Below are 18704 nucleotides of genomic sequence, written 5' to 3'. Positions count from 1 at the left end.
GGACGAGCCAGGTCCAACCTCCCTATACCAACCAGGGCCTCCACACAGACCAGCCAGGAACCTCCTCTACACCAACCAGTACCCCCCTTTAGACCAATGAGTACTCTCCTCTAGACCAGCCAGGATCATTCTCTAGACCGCCCAGGACCCTTCTGTAGACCAGCCAGGACTCACCTCTAGACAAACCAGGACCCTCCCCAAGACCAACCAGGACCTTTGTCTAAACCAGCTAAGACTCTCCTCTACACCAGCCAGGACCTTCCTATATACCAGCCAGAAACCTCCCCTATGTAAGGTCCATTCCTGGATGGCGAGCAAACCCCGCCCAGTACCTGTGTTACCTAGGCAACTGGGACACCTGGAAGAGGTCACATCTGCACGCGCTGAGGTCACATCTGGATCTGATGTGGCCACACCTTTCTCCCACCTGGTCCCACCTCTTACCTGGTCCCACTTCCCTTTACCTGGACACACCTTTCCCCGCCCCTACCCTAGATAAGGCCTAGCCCAGGGCCAGACGCCCTCTTTTGCCAGCCGCGTGGAGTGCCAGCCTTGCCTGGTCCCAGCAGGTCTACTGAATAAACCTACCCCTTACCTGAATACCATGTGGGTGGTGCTGCTCTTACTCGGCTACCTCTTTTTAAAAACCTAACACTCTAGACCACCCAGGACCCTCCTCTAGACCAACCAGGACACCCCATTAGACCAAACAAGACCCTCCACTAGACCAGCCAGGACCCTCCTCTAGACCAGTTAGGACCCTCCCCTAGACCAGTCAGAACCCTCCTCTAGACCAACCAACACTCTCCTCTAGACCAACCAGGACCCTCCTCTAGATTAGCTAAGACCCTCCCCAAGACCAACCAGGACCCTCCTCTGCACTAGCCAGGATCCTCCTCTGCACCAGCCAGGACCCTCCACTAGACCAACCAGGACCCTGCCCTAGACCAGCCAGGACCCTCCTCTAGACCAGCCAGGACCTTCACCTAGACCAGCCAGGACCTCTACACAGACCAGCCAGGAACCTCTTCTACACCAACCAGTACCCCCCTTTAGACCAATGAGGACCCTCCTCTAGACCATCTCCTCTAGACCAACCAAAACTCTTCATTAGACCAGCCAGGACCCTCCAATAGACCAACCAAGAATCTCCAAAATACCAATCAGGACCCTCCTCTAGACCAGCTAAGACCCTTCACAAGACCAACCAGAACTCTCCTCTAGACCAGCCAGAACACTCCACTAGACTAACCAGAAATCTACCCAAACCAACCAGGATCCTCCTCTAGACCAACCAGGATCCTTCCCAAGACCAACCAGGACCCTGCCCTATACCAGCCAGGACCCTCCTCTAGACCAGCCAGGACCTCCACGCAGACCAGCCAGGAACCTCCTCTACACCACCCAGTACACCCTCCCCCCCTTTAGACCATCCAGGACCCTCCCCTACACCAACGAGTACCCTCCTCTTGACCAGCCAGGACCTTCCTATATACCAGCCAGAAACTTCCCCTAGACCAGTCAGGACACTCCATTAGACCAACCAGGATCCTCCACTAGACCAGCCAGGACCCTTCTCTAAACCAGCCAGGACCCTCCTCTAGACCAGTGAGGACCCTCCACTAAACCAACCATTACCCTACAGTAGACCATGCAGGATCCTCCTCTAGACCAGCCAGGACCCTCCCCTAGACCAACCAGGACCCTCTTCTAGATCAGCCAGGACCTTCCCCTACACCAGCTAGGACCCTCCATGCCAGCCAGGACCGTCCACACAGTCCAGCCAGGAACCTCCCTTAGATCTACCAGTAACCCCCTCAAGACCAACGAGGACCCTCCACTAGGCCAACCGGTACGCTCCTCTTGACCAGCCCGGACCCTCCTATATACCAGCCAGTACCCTCCCCTAGACCAACCACGACCCTCCTCTAGACCAGCCAGTTCCCTGCCCTAGACCAGCAAAGACCCTACCCTAGACCAATCAAGACCCTCCTGTAGACCAACCAGGACCCTCCTCTAGATCAGCCAGGACCCTCCACACAGACCAGCCAGGACCCTCCTCTAGATCAGCCAGGACCCTCCACACAGCCCTCAGGGCCCTCCCCTAGACCACACAGGAGGGGATAGTCAGTGCCGCATGGGCTCATGGTCCCTCACAGTGGTCCTACAGGAGCTGGAAGGCAGAGCTCCCCTGGGTGCCAGCCGCCGCTGGGAGGGCTTTGTGGGTGTGATTGAGGGGCCTTTGTTTCCCTTCAGACCTGGGAAGACCCTTTGGGCAAGCCCTCCGGCTTGGGCTACAGGCCGCTTCCAAGCTATGCTAGGATTCTCCCAGCCCCGAGATCACCTCCTCCACCCAGCCGGGAATGAATCCTCAATGCTCCCACCCCACTTCCTCCCTGTAGGCCCCGCCCCCGGTCCCATCATCCCCATGGCCTGGGCCCCACCTGCCAACCCTCCATCCCTGCGGCCTGGGCCCTCCCCACGCCCCCCCCCCAGGGTCTCCCAGCCCTATAGCACAGACAGTGCTGACCACACGTGACACGTGGACACCAAAAACCTGGGCAGTGTAGCTGTAAAGACGAGGGAGGGGCCCCGGTGAGGAGGGGACAGGCTCGAGGGCTGTGCCCCCAGAAAGTGTGCCCTGCAGGAGGGGTAGGAGGGACGTCTGCGGAGAGGACGAGGCTGGCTGGCCGGCAGCTGGGCCGGGCAGGAAGGGCTGCGGTATCCGACACCAGAGGGCGCTGTGGTGCCAGGCTTGAGGCCACCACAGAGAAGCCCGAATTAGATGGGTGCCACCAGATCCTTTCCTATTCCAGGGTCCCTGCAGGGACCTGCGCTGCCAGCCCTGTCACAGCTGCCTCTCCCCGCCCCCCTCCACCCCGAGTGAGCACTCCAGGCCTCTGAGATCCCCAGGCCCTGCTTGGCAAGAGCTTCGTGTGCCCGCGGGGCCCGGTCACGGTTACTGTGGGTCAGGCTGGCAGGAACAGTGCTGCGGGAAGTCGAGGGTCCGACGCCACATCCCCACCCCACCCAGCCCCCTCGGCCCAGCATGGGCGGTGGGCCCAGCTCAGACATTGCCTGTTCTGGTTGTTTTGCAGGTGTAACATGTCTAGGTGTTGTGTGGAGTGTGTCTCTGCTGCATGTGGCATGTCTGGCTGTCGCGTGTGACTGTCTTTGGTTATGTGTGGCGTATCTGAGTTGTATGTGGCTGTGTGTGACATCTGCGTGTTGTGTGTGATAGTGTGTGTGTGGTGTGTCTGTGCATTGTGTATGACTTGGGGTTTTGTGTGTAGTGTTTGTTGTGTGTGGGTGTCTAGGGGCTTGCATGGGGTGTGTCTGCAAGCTGTGTGTGGTGTGTCTGAATATTATGTGTTATTTGGGTTGTGTGTTGTGTGTCTGTGTGTTACGTGTGGGGTTGCATGTGGTGTGTCTGCGTCCAGGGGTTGTGTACACCGTATCTGCACGTTGCACGTCTGTGCTGTGTGTGGCAGTTACATGTTGTGTGTGGCTCTTCTGTGTGTGTCAGCATGCAGGAGCGCATGGAAGGAGTTGGGGAATGAACAACTGTTTTCCTGCTGAGGGTGCGTGCCCCTCCCTGCCCTTCCTGCCCCCGCCTCCCACAGCCTCCCACACAGGAAATGAAATCGCAGCGGTGAGGAAGCAGCTCCAGTTGTTTGTGGACTTGTTTATTTATTTTCATTCAGAGAAAGGAGAACGAAAATGCCCATAATTGGGCCCAGCTCCATCCAGCAGCCTCTGCAGGGGAGGGAGGGCCTGTCCACTGCCCAAGACCCTGGGAGAGTCCAGAGAATGGGGAAGAGAAAGAGAGCTGATGCTCCTTCTCCTGAGGAATGGAATGGTTTCTGGAAAATTCTGGTCTTGGGCTGGCTCATGTCCTGGAGCCTGGGAGGCGGCATGGAGAGATGGCTTCCAGATGAGACGGCCCTCAGCCAGCCAGGGGAGGAGGGGAGGCAGGGAGAGAAGATGAGGAGAGGGGGAAGAAGGAAGAGGAGAAGAGGGAGAGCAGGGAGGAGGAGGAGGCTGGAGGAAGAGAAGAGGAGGAGGAGGATGGAGGAAAGGAAGGAGAGGAGGCAACACTCCCAGAGAAGCTGCAGACAGTGCTGATAATCTAATCACTGCAGGCTGGAGGGCAGGGAAGATGGACTGGTTCGAGGGCAGGGAGGATGGATTGCTGGCTCGTGCCGGGTCAGAGCCTACACTGAGGTCTAGGGACTGGGGGGTAGTGGTTCCAGATCTTTCTATACTCCTATTGGAGCTAAGCTGCTTCTTATTGCTTGCTTCCTTTCTTTCTTGTCGGTCATGGGGCTGGAACTCAGGGCCTGGACACTGCCCCTGACCTCTTTTTGCTCAAGGTGAGCACTCTACCACTTTGAGCCACAGTGCACTTCTGGTTTTCCGGTGGTTCATTGGTGATAAGAGTCTCACAGGGACTTTTCTACCCGGGCTGGCTTCAAGCCATGATCCTCAGATCTCAGTCTCCTGAGATGCTAGGATTACAGACGCTGGCCACCGGCACCCAGTGGGGCTGTCTCTTTCTCTGCCATCTCAGCCAATATCTGTGGCTGTGTCCAGATGTCCTCCTGGGGTCCCGCTGAGTGAGGCTTCTGGACCATCACAGCCAGTCCACAGCTGCCCCGGCTAAAGTCGGTCTGGCCTAGCTCCCACATCAGCCTGGCCACAGCGCTGTGGGGTGGAGTGGGTCTGACCCAGAGGGCCGCGCAGTCTAGCCAGGGCCGTGGCACTGGCCACCGGCGTGGCTCATCCTCTAGAGGGTCAAGAGGACACTCAGCAGGAACCAGCTCCCTGTGCGGGCGGGACATTCACGGCTTCTTCTCACAGAATCCTTACACTGTCCATGCAGGGGGGAGGGCAGGTGACCGGGCAGGCCAGGGAGGGGCCTGTAATGCTCACTGGCTTCTACAAGCACGTTCCCCATCTGAGCGCGGACAGGACAGGGCCCTCTGCGGCCCGAGGGCAGCGTGAAGATGCTGGGTGGCAGGCCACGCAGGGGTGTGGAAAAGACAGGAAAGGGAGGCAGCAGCCTTGGTGGTCACGCCAGCCCCTCGCAGCCAGCTGCCTCTGGGGGGTGGGCGTGGCCCAAAGACATCAGGCTGTCGGGTTGGGGGGTCCCCGGAGGGGTGCTTCAGAAGGGAAACCGAGGCACCCAGGGGGGCGCAGCGCCAGTCCTCGTGCAGGGGCATGGCAGGGGGAGGGGGAACGGGACAGAAATTCCAGAAAGGGTCTCCCCACGCCAGGAGCCCCGCCCTCTCCTGTGCCCACACACATGCTTGCCCCTGCAGGGGTTCCTGTGCTTCGCCCTGGTGTTCTTGGCTCTAGCACAGGTGGCCTTCTGGAGGCTCCGCAACCCCACCCAGGTGAGTGTCCCCCTCCCTGTCCCCACCCAGGTGAGTGTCCCCCCCATCCCCACCAGGTGAGTGTCCCCCTCCCCGTCCCCACCCAGGTGAGTGTCCCCCCCGTCCCCACCCAGGTGAGTGTCCCCCCATCCCCACCAGGTGAGTGTCCCCCTCCCCGTCCCCACCCAGGTGAGTGTCCCCCTCCCTGTCCCCACACTGCCCGGCTACTCACTGCTCTGCCACAGTCTGAGAGCCGCGGGCAGCACGCAGGGGAACGTGGAAGGCCCGGCTCTCCATAATTCATGCCGCCGGCCAGCACCGGCGGGGAATCCCGGGGGCTGCCCTCCCTCCATGCCCTGGTCACCGTGTGGCCGGCCACAGCCGGCCCATGGCCGCCCTCATGCCGCCGAGCTCCCTGGAGGCAGGTCCATGGGTGCCAGTTGAGCCCACGGAGTGGCGGGGTGGGGTGTGGCAGGAAGGAGTTCCCCAGACCAGGTACCAGGCCGCCCTGGCCTTGGGAAGACGCCTGGACGTCCGGTCTCAGCCAGCAGCAGTCTGAGAACAGCGCCTGTCTGTTCTGGGGTCCAGGAGCCCCCAAACACCTTTGTAGGGAGTGGAGACCCCTGGACTGTCAGCAAAGCTCCTGGCCCTGGTCCCTCCATTTCTAAGAGACACACCAGCCTCGGGCTCTGACAGTGCCCGGCTGAAGCCTCGGTCAGGAGCTGGGCTGTGGGACGCCAGCCCGACCCCCCGGGGCCTGGCTGCGGGGGCTCAGGCAGGTGCTGCTTCTCAGCGACTAAGAGAGTGCTCAGCAGAGCCAGGCAAGCAATCCCTGGAGATGAGTCCACCCTGCTGCGCAGGGGTGAGGACAGTGACCCCGGGCCCCAGGGGAACTCGAGGCTCCCTGGGCGTGGCTGGGCTGTGGGGGGGGGGGTAGGGAGGGGCGGGGAGGACCTGCACCACCCACTCCAGAGCTCCCACGGTCCCCAGGCCTCCCGGGACCTGCTGCTCTGAGGACGGCTTGGGTTGAAGAGGGCGCTGGCCGGGCCCGCCCGTGGCCACGGGCAGCCTGGCACCTGCTGCCCAGGCGGGGCTGACTCACAGAGACGTGACTGTGTGGTCTCACAGACAGGGATTAACCAGCCCCCGGGCGCCTGGCACAGGAGGACAAAACGGCTCCTGTGGGGGTGTCCGGCTTGGCCAGGACCGGCTGAGCACGTCCGCTGCCCACCTGAGACCTCCGGGCTGGAGGCCTGAGTGGGCAGAGCAGGCGCAAGAATCCTGCATTCACCCCTACTCCCTCTACTTACCCCTACCTTACCCCTCTGCTCACCCCTACCCCTCCATCCCTACCCCCTCTACTCACCCCTACCCCTCCATCCCTACCCCCATCCCTACCCTACCCCCTCTACTCACCCCTGCTCCTCCATCTCTACCCCCATCCCTACCCTACCCCCTCTACTCACCCCTACCCCTCCATCCCTACCCCCTCTACTCACCCCTAACCACTCCATCCTACCCCCTCTACTTACCCCTAACCCCTCCATCCCTACCCCCTCTACTCACCCCTGCCCCCTTTATTCATGCCTCCCCCCTCCATTCACCCCTGCCCCAAGCACCCTCAGTAAGAGCAAGAGGGAGGACTCAGGTCTCAAAGCACAAAGGAGGCATCAGAGGACCCGCCTGGGCCAGAGACCAGCGAGCTCTGGGCAGCCAGGGCGGCCTTCCTGGCAGTGGTGGCCTTTTACCTCTGAGGGAGGTGTCTGGGGATGCTGGGTGTGGAGCACAGGCAGCACCAGCCAGGCCCCGCTGCCAGCGCCCTGTCTGTCCTGGCCCCCAAGTGCGTGTGTCTGCTCTGAGCCTGTGTCTTCTTTGCCCAGAGTCCAGCTGCCCCAACTCTGGGTGGTTCTGGGCACCGAGCTATGTGCATCTTGGGGAGTGAAGTCTTCCCGGGCCCAGCCCCATCGCCGTGCCGAAGGCAGCAGGAGGTGCTTCCCTGGCTGGTCCCTGATGCCCCCAGGACCAAGGCTGAGTGCTTTATCCCTCAGTACCCCGGGCAGCCAGAGGCCACATGGGGAAAGGCGGCTGCTGGAGGGCTGCATGTCCCCTGCACCCATGGGTGGCAGGCTGCAGGGTGGAGCCTCCCATGTGCTCTCTGTACAGGTGGAGGATGCCGTGCTGGACACCTATGACCTGGTGTATGACCAGGCAGTGAGGAGCCCGTTGGACACCCTGAGCCAGGAGCTCACCGCCATCCAAGACACGGTAAGCTGGGGACAGGGTCTCTCCTGCGCTGTGCTGGCAGCTGGCAGGGTGGTTGGCCCTGCTGGGGTCCAGGGAAGAGGTGCTGGACACCCCCACAGTGAGTGGTCCAAGGTCAGGTAGTGAGGGGGACCCAGGACACCACTGCTTCCTGAATAAGGCTGGCTGCTGGATGTGCGGCCCAGCGAAGGATCAAAGGGCAGAGCCCAAGTTCAAAAATCATGACTAACTAGCCAGGCACTGGTGGCTCCTGCCTGTAATCCTTGTTACTCAGGAGGCTGAGATCTGAGGATTGAGGTTTGAAGCCAGCCCAGGCAGGAAAGTCCATGAACCGGCTGGGAAGGTGGCTCAGTGGTAGAGCGCTTGCCTTGCAATGCATGAGGCCCTGAGCCGGAAGTGGCTCTGTGGCTCAAGTGGTAGAGCGCTAGCCTTGAGCTGAAGAGCTGAGAGACAGCGCCCAGGCCCAGAGTTCAGGCCCCACAACCAGACCCCCCCCAAAAAAAAGTCCATGAACCCCACCCCCAACCCCCGCCAGTCCTGGGGCTTGAACTATCCCTGAGCTTCTTTTGCTGAAGGCTGGCACTCTACCACTTGAGCCACAGCACCATTTCTGGCTTTTTCTGTGTATGTGGTACTGAGGAATCAAACCCAGGGCTTCATGCATGCTAGTGAGCTCTCTACCACTGAGCCACCTTCCCAGCCCAAGTCCATGAAACTCTTATCTCCAACTCACCACCAAAAAGTCAAATAGAGCTGTGGCTCAAGTGGCAGTGTGCCAGTCTTACACGGAAAAAACTAAGCAACAGCGCTCAGGCCCTGAGCTCAAGCTCAGGAACTCACGCTGAATAAACAAACATCTGAGACAGTAAGTGTGAGCGCAAGTGAGCCGCCTGCCCACCCCCCAACCCCACAGGGCCTTAGACAGGCCCTGCCGGCTGCGGTGGGAGCTGGCCTTCCGTGTCTGTGGTGGCCGCTCAGGGGGCCGGGCTGCGCCCTCCTGGGTGCCAGGTGCCCCACAAGTCGCCATGACGCCCCCAAACTCCAGCCCTGGTCTCTGGGGAGCCCAGTTCTTTAGGACCACCCAGGTCATTTGTCCTCTGGTGCCTCAGTTTCCCCCATTTGTCCTTCCTGCCCGCCTGACATGGCTCCCTGATCTCCTTTGTGCAGTTTCTGTGCTGTGGAAAGACCTCTCCTTTTGGACTCTTAGGGAGCGGGGAGGCCACCCTGTGTCAGGGCCCCGAGGCAGCAAGAGAGGTGAGGGGGGACAACGGGAGGGGAGGCAGGGAGGAACATGGGGAGGAAGAGGCAGGCTGAGGGCTGGGAAGATCCTGCAAGCTGGCCGGGTGACACCCCCGTCCCTGGCCCCGGACCCCTGGGCTGTACAGGCTCAGAGCCCTAGAGAACCTGGGGGGTGGGTGGAGGGGGAGGGTTGAGAGGGAAGCTCCTGCGGTCAGCCTCGAACCCAGGTCCCTTCTGCAGAAGGAGGCCTCCCTGCCTCCCACTTCCCTCCTCCACGCACTCCCCGCCTGGGCCTTCTCTGGCCAGAGCAGACCCTGTCTGCGTGCCCAGGCCCTGACCAGCTGTCTAGGGGAGGGGGCAGGGGTTCCAAAGGCAGCCACTAGAAGGGCACTCCGGAGGCGAGGGGAGGCTAGAGGGTCAGCTGGGCAGGGACGTGGCCCTTCTACGAAGACCTGAACTTGGCCTGCTGTCCTGATGCCCAGCTGCCCAGCCCCCACCCCGGTTCTCCACCCCAACCCCCTCTGGACACACGCTATCTCATGGTGCAGGGCCTGGCTGCCCTCCAGGGACGGGAGGCGGATGGGGACTGGCTTTCGGCCCAGCCAGGGCCCAGCGCCCGCCCCGAAGGCCCGGGGAGCTGGTGCTGGGGAGGGGCTCCGAGTCAGGGGTCCCAACTGCAAAGCAGGAGCCGTGACCCTCTGTAAAAGGACTGAGGGCGTGGGGAGAAGCCAGGCCTGGGGGGTCCCCTGCCCGCAGGAAGGCGGGGTGGCTCTAGGTGTGGCTTAGTGATCCAGAGCCTTCCTAAGCTTCCCCAAACGCTCCCTCCTGCCCAGAAAGCTATGTGTGCCAGCAGAGTTGCAGGAGGACTGGCAGTCACCTCATTTCTGGGAGAGAAGCACGCTTTGGGGAGCACTGGAGGCTCAGACAGAACTGGGCCCCCAGAGAGCGAGGGCCATGCCCCCCGGCCTCCAGCAGCCATCTCAGAAGTGCTTCAGAGAAGCTGTCCCCCTCCCCACACCCCCTGGGGCCCAAGCAGCCCAAGGTCCCCATGGCAGCCAGCAGGCTGGGACCCTGGGTATCACCATTCCTGAGCTGCTTTCCCAGAAGTCAGGTGGCTTTCCCTGGACACTTGTGCACCACTACTGCCCACAGCCCCATGCCTGGGGCCCTGCAGCCCCCCCCAGGGCTGGGGTCAGGCCGGGCAGGCTGGGCAGGGAGGGACAGTGGTCAGGGCTGGGTGTCAGGCCGGGCAGGGAGGGATGGTGGTCAGAGCTGGGGGTCAGGCTGGGCAGGCCAGGCAGGGAGGGATGGTGGTGGGCAGGGAGGGAGGGTGGTTGGGGTAGGCCAGCCCCCCCCGCAGGGCTGGGGGTCAGGCTGGGCAGGCCAGGCAGGGAGGGACAGTGGTCAGGGCTGGGGGTCAGGCCGGGCAGGCTGGGCAGGGAGGGACTCAGGCCGGGCAGGGAGGGATGGTGGTCAGAGCTGGGGGTCAGGCTGGGCAGGGAGGGACGGTGGTCAGAGCTGGGGGGGCAGTCCGGGCAGGCCGGGATGGTGGTCGGGGTGGGCGCCAGGCATGCTGTCCCACCGCAGGACTGCCTGCAGAGCATCAGGAACTTTCTGAGGACACATGGGACCATCACCTCCACCCTGACCAGTGCCGGCCTGGCCCTCACGGTATGCCACACTCCCCACGCTGCCCCTTCCCACCGCCACTGGCTGGAATCTGCATCCTTCCTCCCCAAGACAAGTGGACCCCTTGCCAATTCGGCCAAGTCTAGAGACTTCTTAGGGAAAGGAGGTCCCCACCCCAGGTTGCTGCATGGCTAATGCCCGGGCATGGGGTCCCCCCCTCAGGTATACGCCATGCTGCTCAGCGCCTTCCTCTGGCTTGCGATCCACAAGGGCTGCGGCTTGGACCACAAAGGCGGATACTCCCTGACCCCACGGTACACCCCCCCTTAGCAGGACCAGTGCCCCCACCTGACCTGCCATCTCCCCAGAAACAACACAGAAAGATGGGGCTTCAGGGCCATGTGCATGGGGTCCCCATGCACAGATACAGGGGGGTCCAGACCCTGCCCCAGTGTCACCCCAGCCTGGCTGCCCGGAGCTCCCCCCACCCCCTACCCCCCACTCTGTCCTGGCCACCAGTGCCTGCCCGCCCAGCATCCCTCCTACCCCCTCTGTGTTCTGGAAAATAGCGCCTTGCCATCCCCTCCAGAACATTCTGGCACAGACTTGAAATCCCTTCTAGACTGGTCTACAACCTTGGTTCTCTCCAGAACATTCTAGAACATTGTAGGAAGTCTTTTTTGTTATTGTTGGTTGTGGGGCTTGAACTCTGGGCCTGGGTGCTGCCCCTCAGCTCTTTTGCTCAAGGCGAAAACTCTACCACTTGAGCCACAGTGCCACTTCCAGTTTTCTAGTGGTTCACTGGAGATAAGAGTCTCAGGGACTTTCCTGCCTGGGCTGGGTTTGAACTACAATCCTCAGATCTCAGCCTCCTGAGTGACTAAGATGACAGGCGTGAGACACCAGCGCCAGGCCAGGAAGTCTTATGGTGCCCACCAGAACATTCTGTGACAGATTCACAGTTGCCTCTAGAGTGTTCTAGAAAGATCAACAATGTCCTAAGACGCTCAGAACAGTCTCATTGCCCCCTGCCTTTCAGAGCCCATGGCTACCAGTGCCCGGAGCCCAGCCTCTTCAGACAATTCCAGGAAGCACCCGTGCCTCGACACCCTTCTGAAGCAGAGGCGATTCTATAGCCATGGAGGTCCAGCAGGACACCTGGGTGCCCCACGGTGGGGCCAGGTCCAACAGGGTTTTGGTGTCCTGTCCCATCACCTACCTGCCCAGAGGGCGGGCGACGCTGGCTGTCGTGAATCCTCCAGGGAGATGAGGGCAGGGGGAGGGGAGAGCCGCCAGGCCGATGGCCTCCCTGAGGGTGGACCAGGCTGACCAGGCTGGGAGGACGAGGACAGAGGAGCCAGCACGAGACAGGCCAGACTCCCGGCCAGTGCCGGCCAGTGCCTGCCAGCTCTGCACAGGCCCTCCCGTCCCCCCCGCCCCCCGGGCTGTGCTGTAACACAGCATCGACGTGCTCACGGGTCTCTGTGACAGCTTAGGGTAGGAAGGGTTTGTTCCGGCTCGGGGCTCAGAGGCGTTCGTCTTCCAGTGCCGCGGTTTGTGGCGAGGCTGACCAGGATGGTGGGAGCATGTGCGGGACAGAGCTGCTTGCCTCGGGGTGGCCAGAAAGCAAAGAGAGGGACAGGAGGGAGGGGGCAAGGCGCACCCCGGCAGGGAAAGATGCCGGCTTCCTCCAGCGGTCCTCGCCTCCCAGTTTCCCCCAGCCTCCAATCACGCCAGAGCTCCACCACGGTTAATCGGCCCACTCCCAGAGCCTCCCAGCCTCCACCTCTGGGCGTGGCGTGGGACACCAAGACTTTGCAGTGTGAGGGCCTTTATTTTGGGGGGTGGGGAGTGATTTCCTATCCAGACCTTAACAGTCCGTCAGAGGAGCACCTACGCGAGGAACCTAAGCAACTCCATTTCACTTAAGACCCCCATCTCAGTTCTGCAACTTAGCCCTTGACCCCCGTCAGGCCCAATGCCTGGAATTATGATACCTGAAATTCCAGAACAGCCCCTCCTGGGATCTGGTGACCATTACCTAAACCCGACACCCTGCAGTTTAGCACCTATCCTCTTGAGACTCTCCTGTGGTGCAAGCCGACCAGTTTCAAGTATGTCAGCCCCGTTGATCTAACCAACTTGTTTCTGGTCCTTTCCCGCTTTGTAGCACGCCAATCCTACTATAGAGTTGTTTTATGATTTTCTCACAGTTTGTAGTGATTTGTTACAAGAAGTTATGATGTATGCAAAGCCCCTGCCTTCCCTAAAAAAGTGTATTAAAAGTGCTGTAACCCTGGGCTCGGGGCCTCTCAACGTCATGGGCTGCTGCCATGTGCACGGGGGGACCAAACTCGAGCTTGCAATAAAGACTCTTTGCTTTTACATTGGTGACAGTCTCTGGTGGTCTTTTTGGTAAGGATTTCCGAATTCGGCTTTACACTGCGCAGTGCCTGGAAGTCCGTGGTCCCATTCCACAAGGGCTGGGCAGGTTCCCTGCTCGGGGTCTCGCCAGGCCAGGAGCAAGCACAGGCAGCCTGGGCCTTGGTCTTACTCTCCCTTCTGGAAGAACCTCCTTCTGGGCGCTCTGCCAACTAGAAGAATCCAGTTTCAGGGAGCTGCAGCTTCTTCCTTCTGCTGACTACCAGCGGGGGTGGCTTTTGGCTTCAAGAAGTCACCCCTTTCCTCCTCATGTGTCCCCTCCGCCTGCAGACCCCCGAGAGCAAGCTGGGTCTCAAAATCCTTCCGAGTGGAGCCCTGCCTGGAATATCTCCCTATCTGAGGGACAACGTTTGCCTTAATCATGTTAAAATAACACACAGAATTGACCATCATCGCCATTTTTAGTTGAGGTAGTTGGGGCGGCTGATCTCGGGGCCTCACGCTTGCTGTACCGGTGCCCTTTCCAGCTGGGTTACACTTCCGGCCCTGTGATTCACAGATGATGCTTGGAATTTGATTGTGTTTGGAATGCCCAGCCACCCAGGTACACCTCTAGGCCATCATCCACTACTGTAGCTTCCTGTAGTCATGGGGGCCCCAAGCACACCCCACCCCACCCAGCTTCTTTTCTGTGGGTCCAGCCTCCTGGGCTTTCCTGCCTAGGCTGGCCTGGAACCACGATCCTCTCAATCTCAGCCTCCTATGTAGGTTAGGGTGACAGGTATGCGCCACTGAGCTCCAATGTGGGTGGTGAAGGAGTCTCTCCTAGGCTGGCCTTCAGTCCCCCTGTTCTCAGCCTCCCAACACAGGTGTGTGCACAGGTCATAGCCACAACTCAGGGGCATTGAGCACATTCACCACCAACTACTTCCACAACTTTCTCATCTTCCCAGACTGCACCTTCTGTGCCTGGTAATCCCAGACTGTACCTTCTGTGCCGGGTAATCCCAGACTCCCCAGCCCAGCTCCTCATCTGCTTCCTGTCTGATGCCTCTAGACGCCTCCTAGAAGTGGACTCGTGCAGTGTGCGGCCATGAAGACACACCCAGTGTGTCCTCAGGGTCGCTGCACGTTAGAACCTGTGCTGGTATTTCCCAAGGAGACATCTTACCATGTGTAAGGGACCTTGGAGTCACACGTTGAAAAAAGAAAGACCGGGCAGCCAGTGCACAACAAAGAGCGTGCACCTCACCCAAAGCCCCCAACCCTGAAAACACACGCAGCTCACACCCAAGGGAAGACACTTGTGTGCCGGGGGGCCTACCCCACCATGGCCTGGGTCAAGCCCCGCCCCCAGCACCCTGACAGCCTCGCTCTTACTCACCTGTGCAGTCCTGATGGGAAGGCCCCTGCTGCACGCTCCTGCAGAGACAGAAGCGGGGAAGAGGGAAGGAGAGGGAGGGGCTGGGAAGGTGGCTTAGCGGTAGAGTGCTTGCCTAGCATGCACAAAGCCCTGACTTCAATTCCTCAGTTCCACATACACAGGACAAGCCAGAAGTGGCCTTGTGGCTCAAAGGGTAGAGCACTAGCCTTGAGCAAAAGAAGCTCAGGGACAACACCCAGGCCTGCGTTCCCCAGGACTGGCAAGAAAAAAAAAAAAAAACAAAGGAAAGGGGGGAGATGCGCTCCGTGACATAAAGCCCAGGACACCGGACCAGCCCTGACTGGAGAGGATGCCTGTCACAGAGCTGTGGCGCATGTCCAGCTGTTTCCCAATCCGTGCCATGCTGAGTTTCTGCTGGCCCTTGTCACCACCGTCCTCCGCCAGCTTTGATTCCAGAGGGATGGGATGGGAGACGCTGGCCCTCCGTCCACCATGTCAGGTGGCGTTGTCTCTCACCCCAGCCCCTCTCCAGCCCCCGCTCGGATGGCCGGACGTCTCCTCCAGCCTCACTCAATGACCCTGTTACTTGTTGCTCGGATGGAAGAATCCCTTGCCTGGCAAGTAAGATCTCAGCGCAGGGGAGAGGAACCCGAGGCCTGGCAGGGCCGGTTTGGGAACGTGGGATGAGTCCCTGGCTGGGCTGCTGAGCACTAGCCCCACGCCCACCCCTCCAGTCCCAGTGGGTTCTGACTTAGGGGAGATCTCTGGCTCTCCATGTACCCGCCCCCCCGCAGTGCATCCCACAGGTCCCCGGGGGGTCTCATCATCTTGGCTGTTCCGGTCCTGGCCAGGCTCCACAGTAGGAGGACATGGAACACAGCCAGCCGCCCTGGCTCTGCGTGGTGGCCTTTGGTCAGGGGATAAGAGGATAGACAGGTAATCAGACTGAGGTGCTCAGAGAGGGGCCTCTGCTGGGTGATTAGGATGAGATAAAGCCGTCAGGATGGAGCCAAGTGAGGGAATCCTGGTGACTGATCTCCCCCTTCCCTCCCTCCCTCCCTCCCTCCCTCCCTCCCTTCCTTTCTTCCCTCCTTCCTTCATTTCTCCCCTCCCTTTTTCCTCTCTCCCTTCCCTCCCTCCTTTCTTCCCTCCATCCCTCTTCCCTCCCTTTCTTTCCTCCCTCCCCTCCTTCCCTTCCATCCTTCCTCCTTCTCTCAGTTCCTTCCTTTCTTCCCTCCTTGCTTTCTTCCTTCTCTCCCATCCTTCCTCTCCTTCCTTCCCTCCTTCCTTCATTCCCTTCCATCCTCCCTCCCTCCCTTTGTTCCCTTCCTTTCTCCTCTCCCTCCTTTCCTTCCTCTATCCTTCCTTCCCTCCCTCCCTTCTCCCTCCCTACTTGCTTGCTTTTTGAGACAGGATCTCCACACATAGCCCAAGCCAGCCTTGAACTCTGGTCCTCTGTACAGAGGACAGAGTGTGTCAGAAGACACACGCAGAAAAAAAAAAAAAAGCACTTGTCTTGAGCTGAAGAGCTGAGGGACAGCGTCCAGGCCCAGGCCAAGCCCACAAGACACTGGCTCTCCTGTCATATGAGGCTGGGCCACGCTGGGTCCGCCAGCCAGGCCATTGCAGATGACAGCCCTTTGACCTCCACCTTGTAGCTATGCAACAAAAGCCTTCTTTCTTCAGAAGCGACCTGCCTAGGTGCTCTGTTGCAGTAACAAGATGCGGAGAAACAGAAAACTGACGCTGGGATGGGCTCGTTCCTAGAACTTGGCCTATAAGTGCGGGGTCAGGTCTCCAGCAGAGGACTGGAGAGTTCGGAGGATTGGCTGGGAAAAGCCTTCGGGGAAGCTGTCCCCGGTGATTCTGGTGAGGGCAGGTTGGACAGGGGATGGGAAGAGCTAGGACATCTTAAAGGCCAGCGAGGCGGCGTCGGGGCGGGCTGAGGGCGAGGCGGTGGGGGCTGTGATGGTAGAGGGACCGGCCGGAAGCTGGCTCGAGTCTCCCTGGGACTCCGCTGAGATGGTGGGCGTGTGGGGCCGTTCCTGACACCCGTCAGGCTGGGGAATGAGGGACTCGCTGTTGTTTTTGTGGTACTAGGCCAGGCCCCAAGAATGACACCCCAGGCCTTTTGTCCTGGTTATTTTAGGGATAGGGTCTCCCTGCTTGTCCAGGCCGGTGTGGACTTCTACCCTTCATTTGTGCTTCCTTGTGTTGCTGGGATGCCAGGTGCTCACCACCACTCCCAGCCACTGCTTGAGGTGGAGTCTCACTTTTTGGTGGAGGGGACAGGGGGCGGGGGAAGGGGGTCAGGAATCTCACGAGGGAGAGACCCGGGCTGGCCTCAAACTGCTGCCCCCTGATCCTCCTCAATAGCTAATAAGACAGGCTCCAGCCACCACCCCTGGCTAGTTTATCGGGTGAAAGACCTTTCACAGTGGTGAAGCCTTCAGGCCCAGCTTGGGCTTTTATGAAGTTTAACAGTGAGACTTGGAATCAAACTGAAACAGAGCGGAAAGATTGGGAAATTTTACAGTTTGGCCAAAAATAAGGGAGGAAAAACCCAAGTGCATACACGAAGCAGCCTAGAATCTGCCCACTACAGGTCAATGGGAAAGCGGGAAGGTCAAGGGAAAGAGGGTCAAGAGCCCTGGTGGGGCACAGCAGTCTTCCCTGGGCATCAACCAATTGTTTTGAGCGTCTGCTTTCCAAACGGGAGCATGGACCAGGCCTGGCTTGGGTGTCTGCTTGCCAAGAGTCGCGCCACACACATGCAAGACCTCTGCGAACCCAGGAGGTGTCCCTGGTATTCCATTCCAGTCTTTGTTTTTCATGTGCCAGTACTGAGGCTTGAACTCAAGGCCTGGCACTGGCCCTTGGGTTTTTGCTCAAGGCTGGCACTCTGCTACTTGAACTGCAGCTTCATTTTTGGCTTTTGGGTGGTTAATTGGAGACAAGAATCTCACAAACTGAAAGATTATTCGACTTGCCAGAGAACCACGCAGATATCCAGGTACAGAGAACAAAGAATGTTTTATTACCAGGAAAGGGGGCGGGAAGACCCCTTCTCATAAGGGAGGAATGAGAAGAAGCACCGGCTATTGTCTGGGGTGACCTATATAACCTAGGAGGTTTAGGAGGGGCTAGAAGAGGCCAGGAGGCAGAGACCCGAGTGTGGACATGCGGGCCAGGGGCTTCATCATGGTGGACTAGGATTTATGGCTACCGTCCAAGTGGTAGATAAGGGCCCTGCAGCTGCCCAGACCTGAGGTCACTCTAAGGGGCTCTTGTTGCCTTCCGTGGTGGTAGCTGCCCCAGAGAAGTGCCATCCCAAGGAACGGGGGTTGGAGGCTGATTATTTACTGTCTTTACTACGGGGCCTAGTGCTTCCTGGGAAGGGAGTGGCGTGCCGAATTGTGGAGAAGGGACGGAGTGGACTAAGCTATGGGAAGGGACTCATTTTGCTAACACAGATTCTCCAGCTCCAGCTGGCTTCAAACTTCAATCCTCATATCTCAGTCTCCTGAGTAGCTAGGATTAAAGTCGTGAACCACTAGTGCCTGGCTGTCTTGGACTTTTTATGGATTTTTATTTCGTCAGCTGTGAGGCTTGAACTCAGGGCCTGGGCCCTGTCCCTGAGCTCTTTTGCTCAAGGGTAGCAATCTACCACTGCTCCACTTCTGATTTTTGAGTGGTTAATCAGAGATAAGAGCCAATGGACTTTCTTTCCCAGGCTGGTGTGGAACTGCAATCCTCAGATCTCAGCCTTCTGAATAGCTAGGATTACAGGTGTGAGCCACTGGTTCCCAGCTTAATTTTTTTTTTCTTTCCATACTGGTCTTGGAGCTTGAATTCAGGGCTTAGGGGCTGTCCTGGAGCTATTTTTGCTCAAGGCTAGGGCTCTACCGTAGATTTGAGCCACAGCTCCACTTCCAGCTTTTTGGTGGTTCATTGGAGATAAGAGTCTCACAGACTTTTCTGCCCCGGCTGGCTTTAAACTGTGATCCTCAGACCTCAGCCATCGGAATAGCGAGGATGACAAGTGTGAGGGCTCCAGTCTCACAAAGAATGTTTTCCAAAACCAGGGGGAAGCAAAGGAAGAAGTGATGATTGCCAAGAAGAACTGTACTCATTACCTGACTTAGGGAATTATAGCCCCTGGACGATGCCTTAATAATAATCATCTGTTTAAAACAGAGGCCTCACGCAGCCTCTGCCCCCCCCCCCATGTGTGGCCACAGAGGGCCCACCAGGCAACAAGGCCCCATCCTGGAGCCGTCACCAGACTTGGAGCCTGCAGGGACTGTGAGCCTGGAATTTGTGAGGATTCGATTCCTGCTCTTTTACAGATGGCGCACTCTGCGACAGTACCTGCAGACTCAGTGTCACTGTAGATCTTTTCTTTGCCACCAGCCTGTGGTGTCCCCACGCAT

The 18704-nt window shown here is 59.3% G+C and overlaps 1 protein-coding gene across 6 annotated transcripts in view; it reads left to right on the top strand.

The window, feature by feature from the left end:
- Tspan32 (tetraspanin 32) overlaps positions 1-12870 on the top strand; it is a 16130-nt gene extending 3260 nt beyond the window's left edge. For 2 of the 6 annotated variants that reach the window (XM_070009709.1, XM_070009710.1), the window contains exons 4-9: positions 5322-5396; positions 7539-7640; positions 8805-8891; positions 10464-10547; positions 10728-10819; positions 11545-12870. In XM_070009709.1, coding sequence (XP_069865810.1) covers positions 5322-5396; positions 7539-7640; positions 8805-8891; positions 10464-10547; positions 10728-10819; positions 11545-11641 — 537 coding nt within the window. In that variant the 3' untranslated portion in view covers positions 11642-12870. The remainder of the gene's footprint in view (positions 1-5321; positions 5397-7538; positions 7641-8804; positions 8892-10463; positions 10548-10727; positions 10820-11544) is intronic. The other 4 variants (XM_070009711.1, XM_070009712.1, XM_070009713.1 and 1 more) reach the window with 4 other exon arrangements.
- Positions 12871-18704: the final 5834 nt, after the last annotated feature.

This window comes from Dipodomys merriami, unplaced genomic scaffold (genome assembly GCF_024711535.1).
Source record: "Dipodomys merriami isolate MVZ:Mamm:240054 unplaced genomic scaffold, mDipMer1.0.p SCAF_78, whole genome shotgun sequence".
In the NCBI taxonomy this organism is placed as follows: Eukaryota; Metazoa; Chordata; class Mammalia; order Rodentia; family Heteromyidae; genus Dipodomys; species Dipodomys merriami.
Note: the sequence above shows the minus strand (reverse complement) of the source record. Positions and strands in the feature narration are given on the sequence as shown.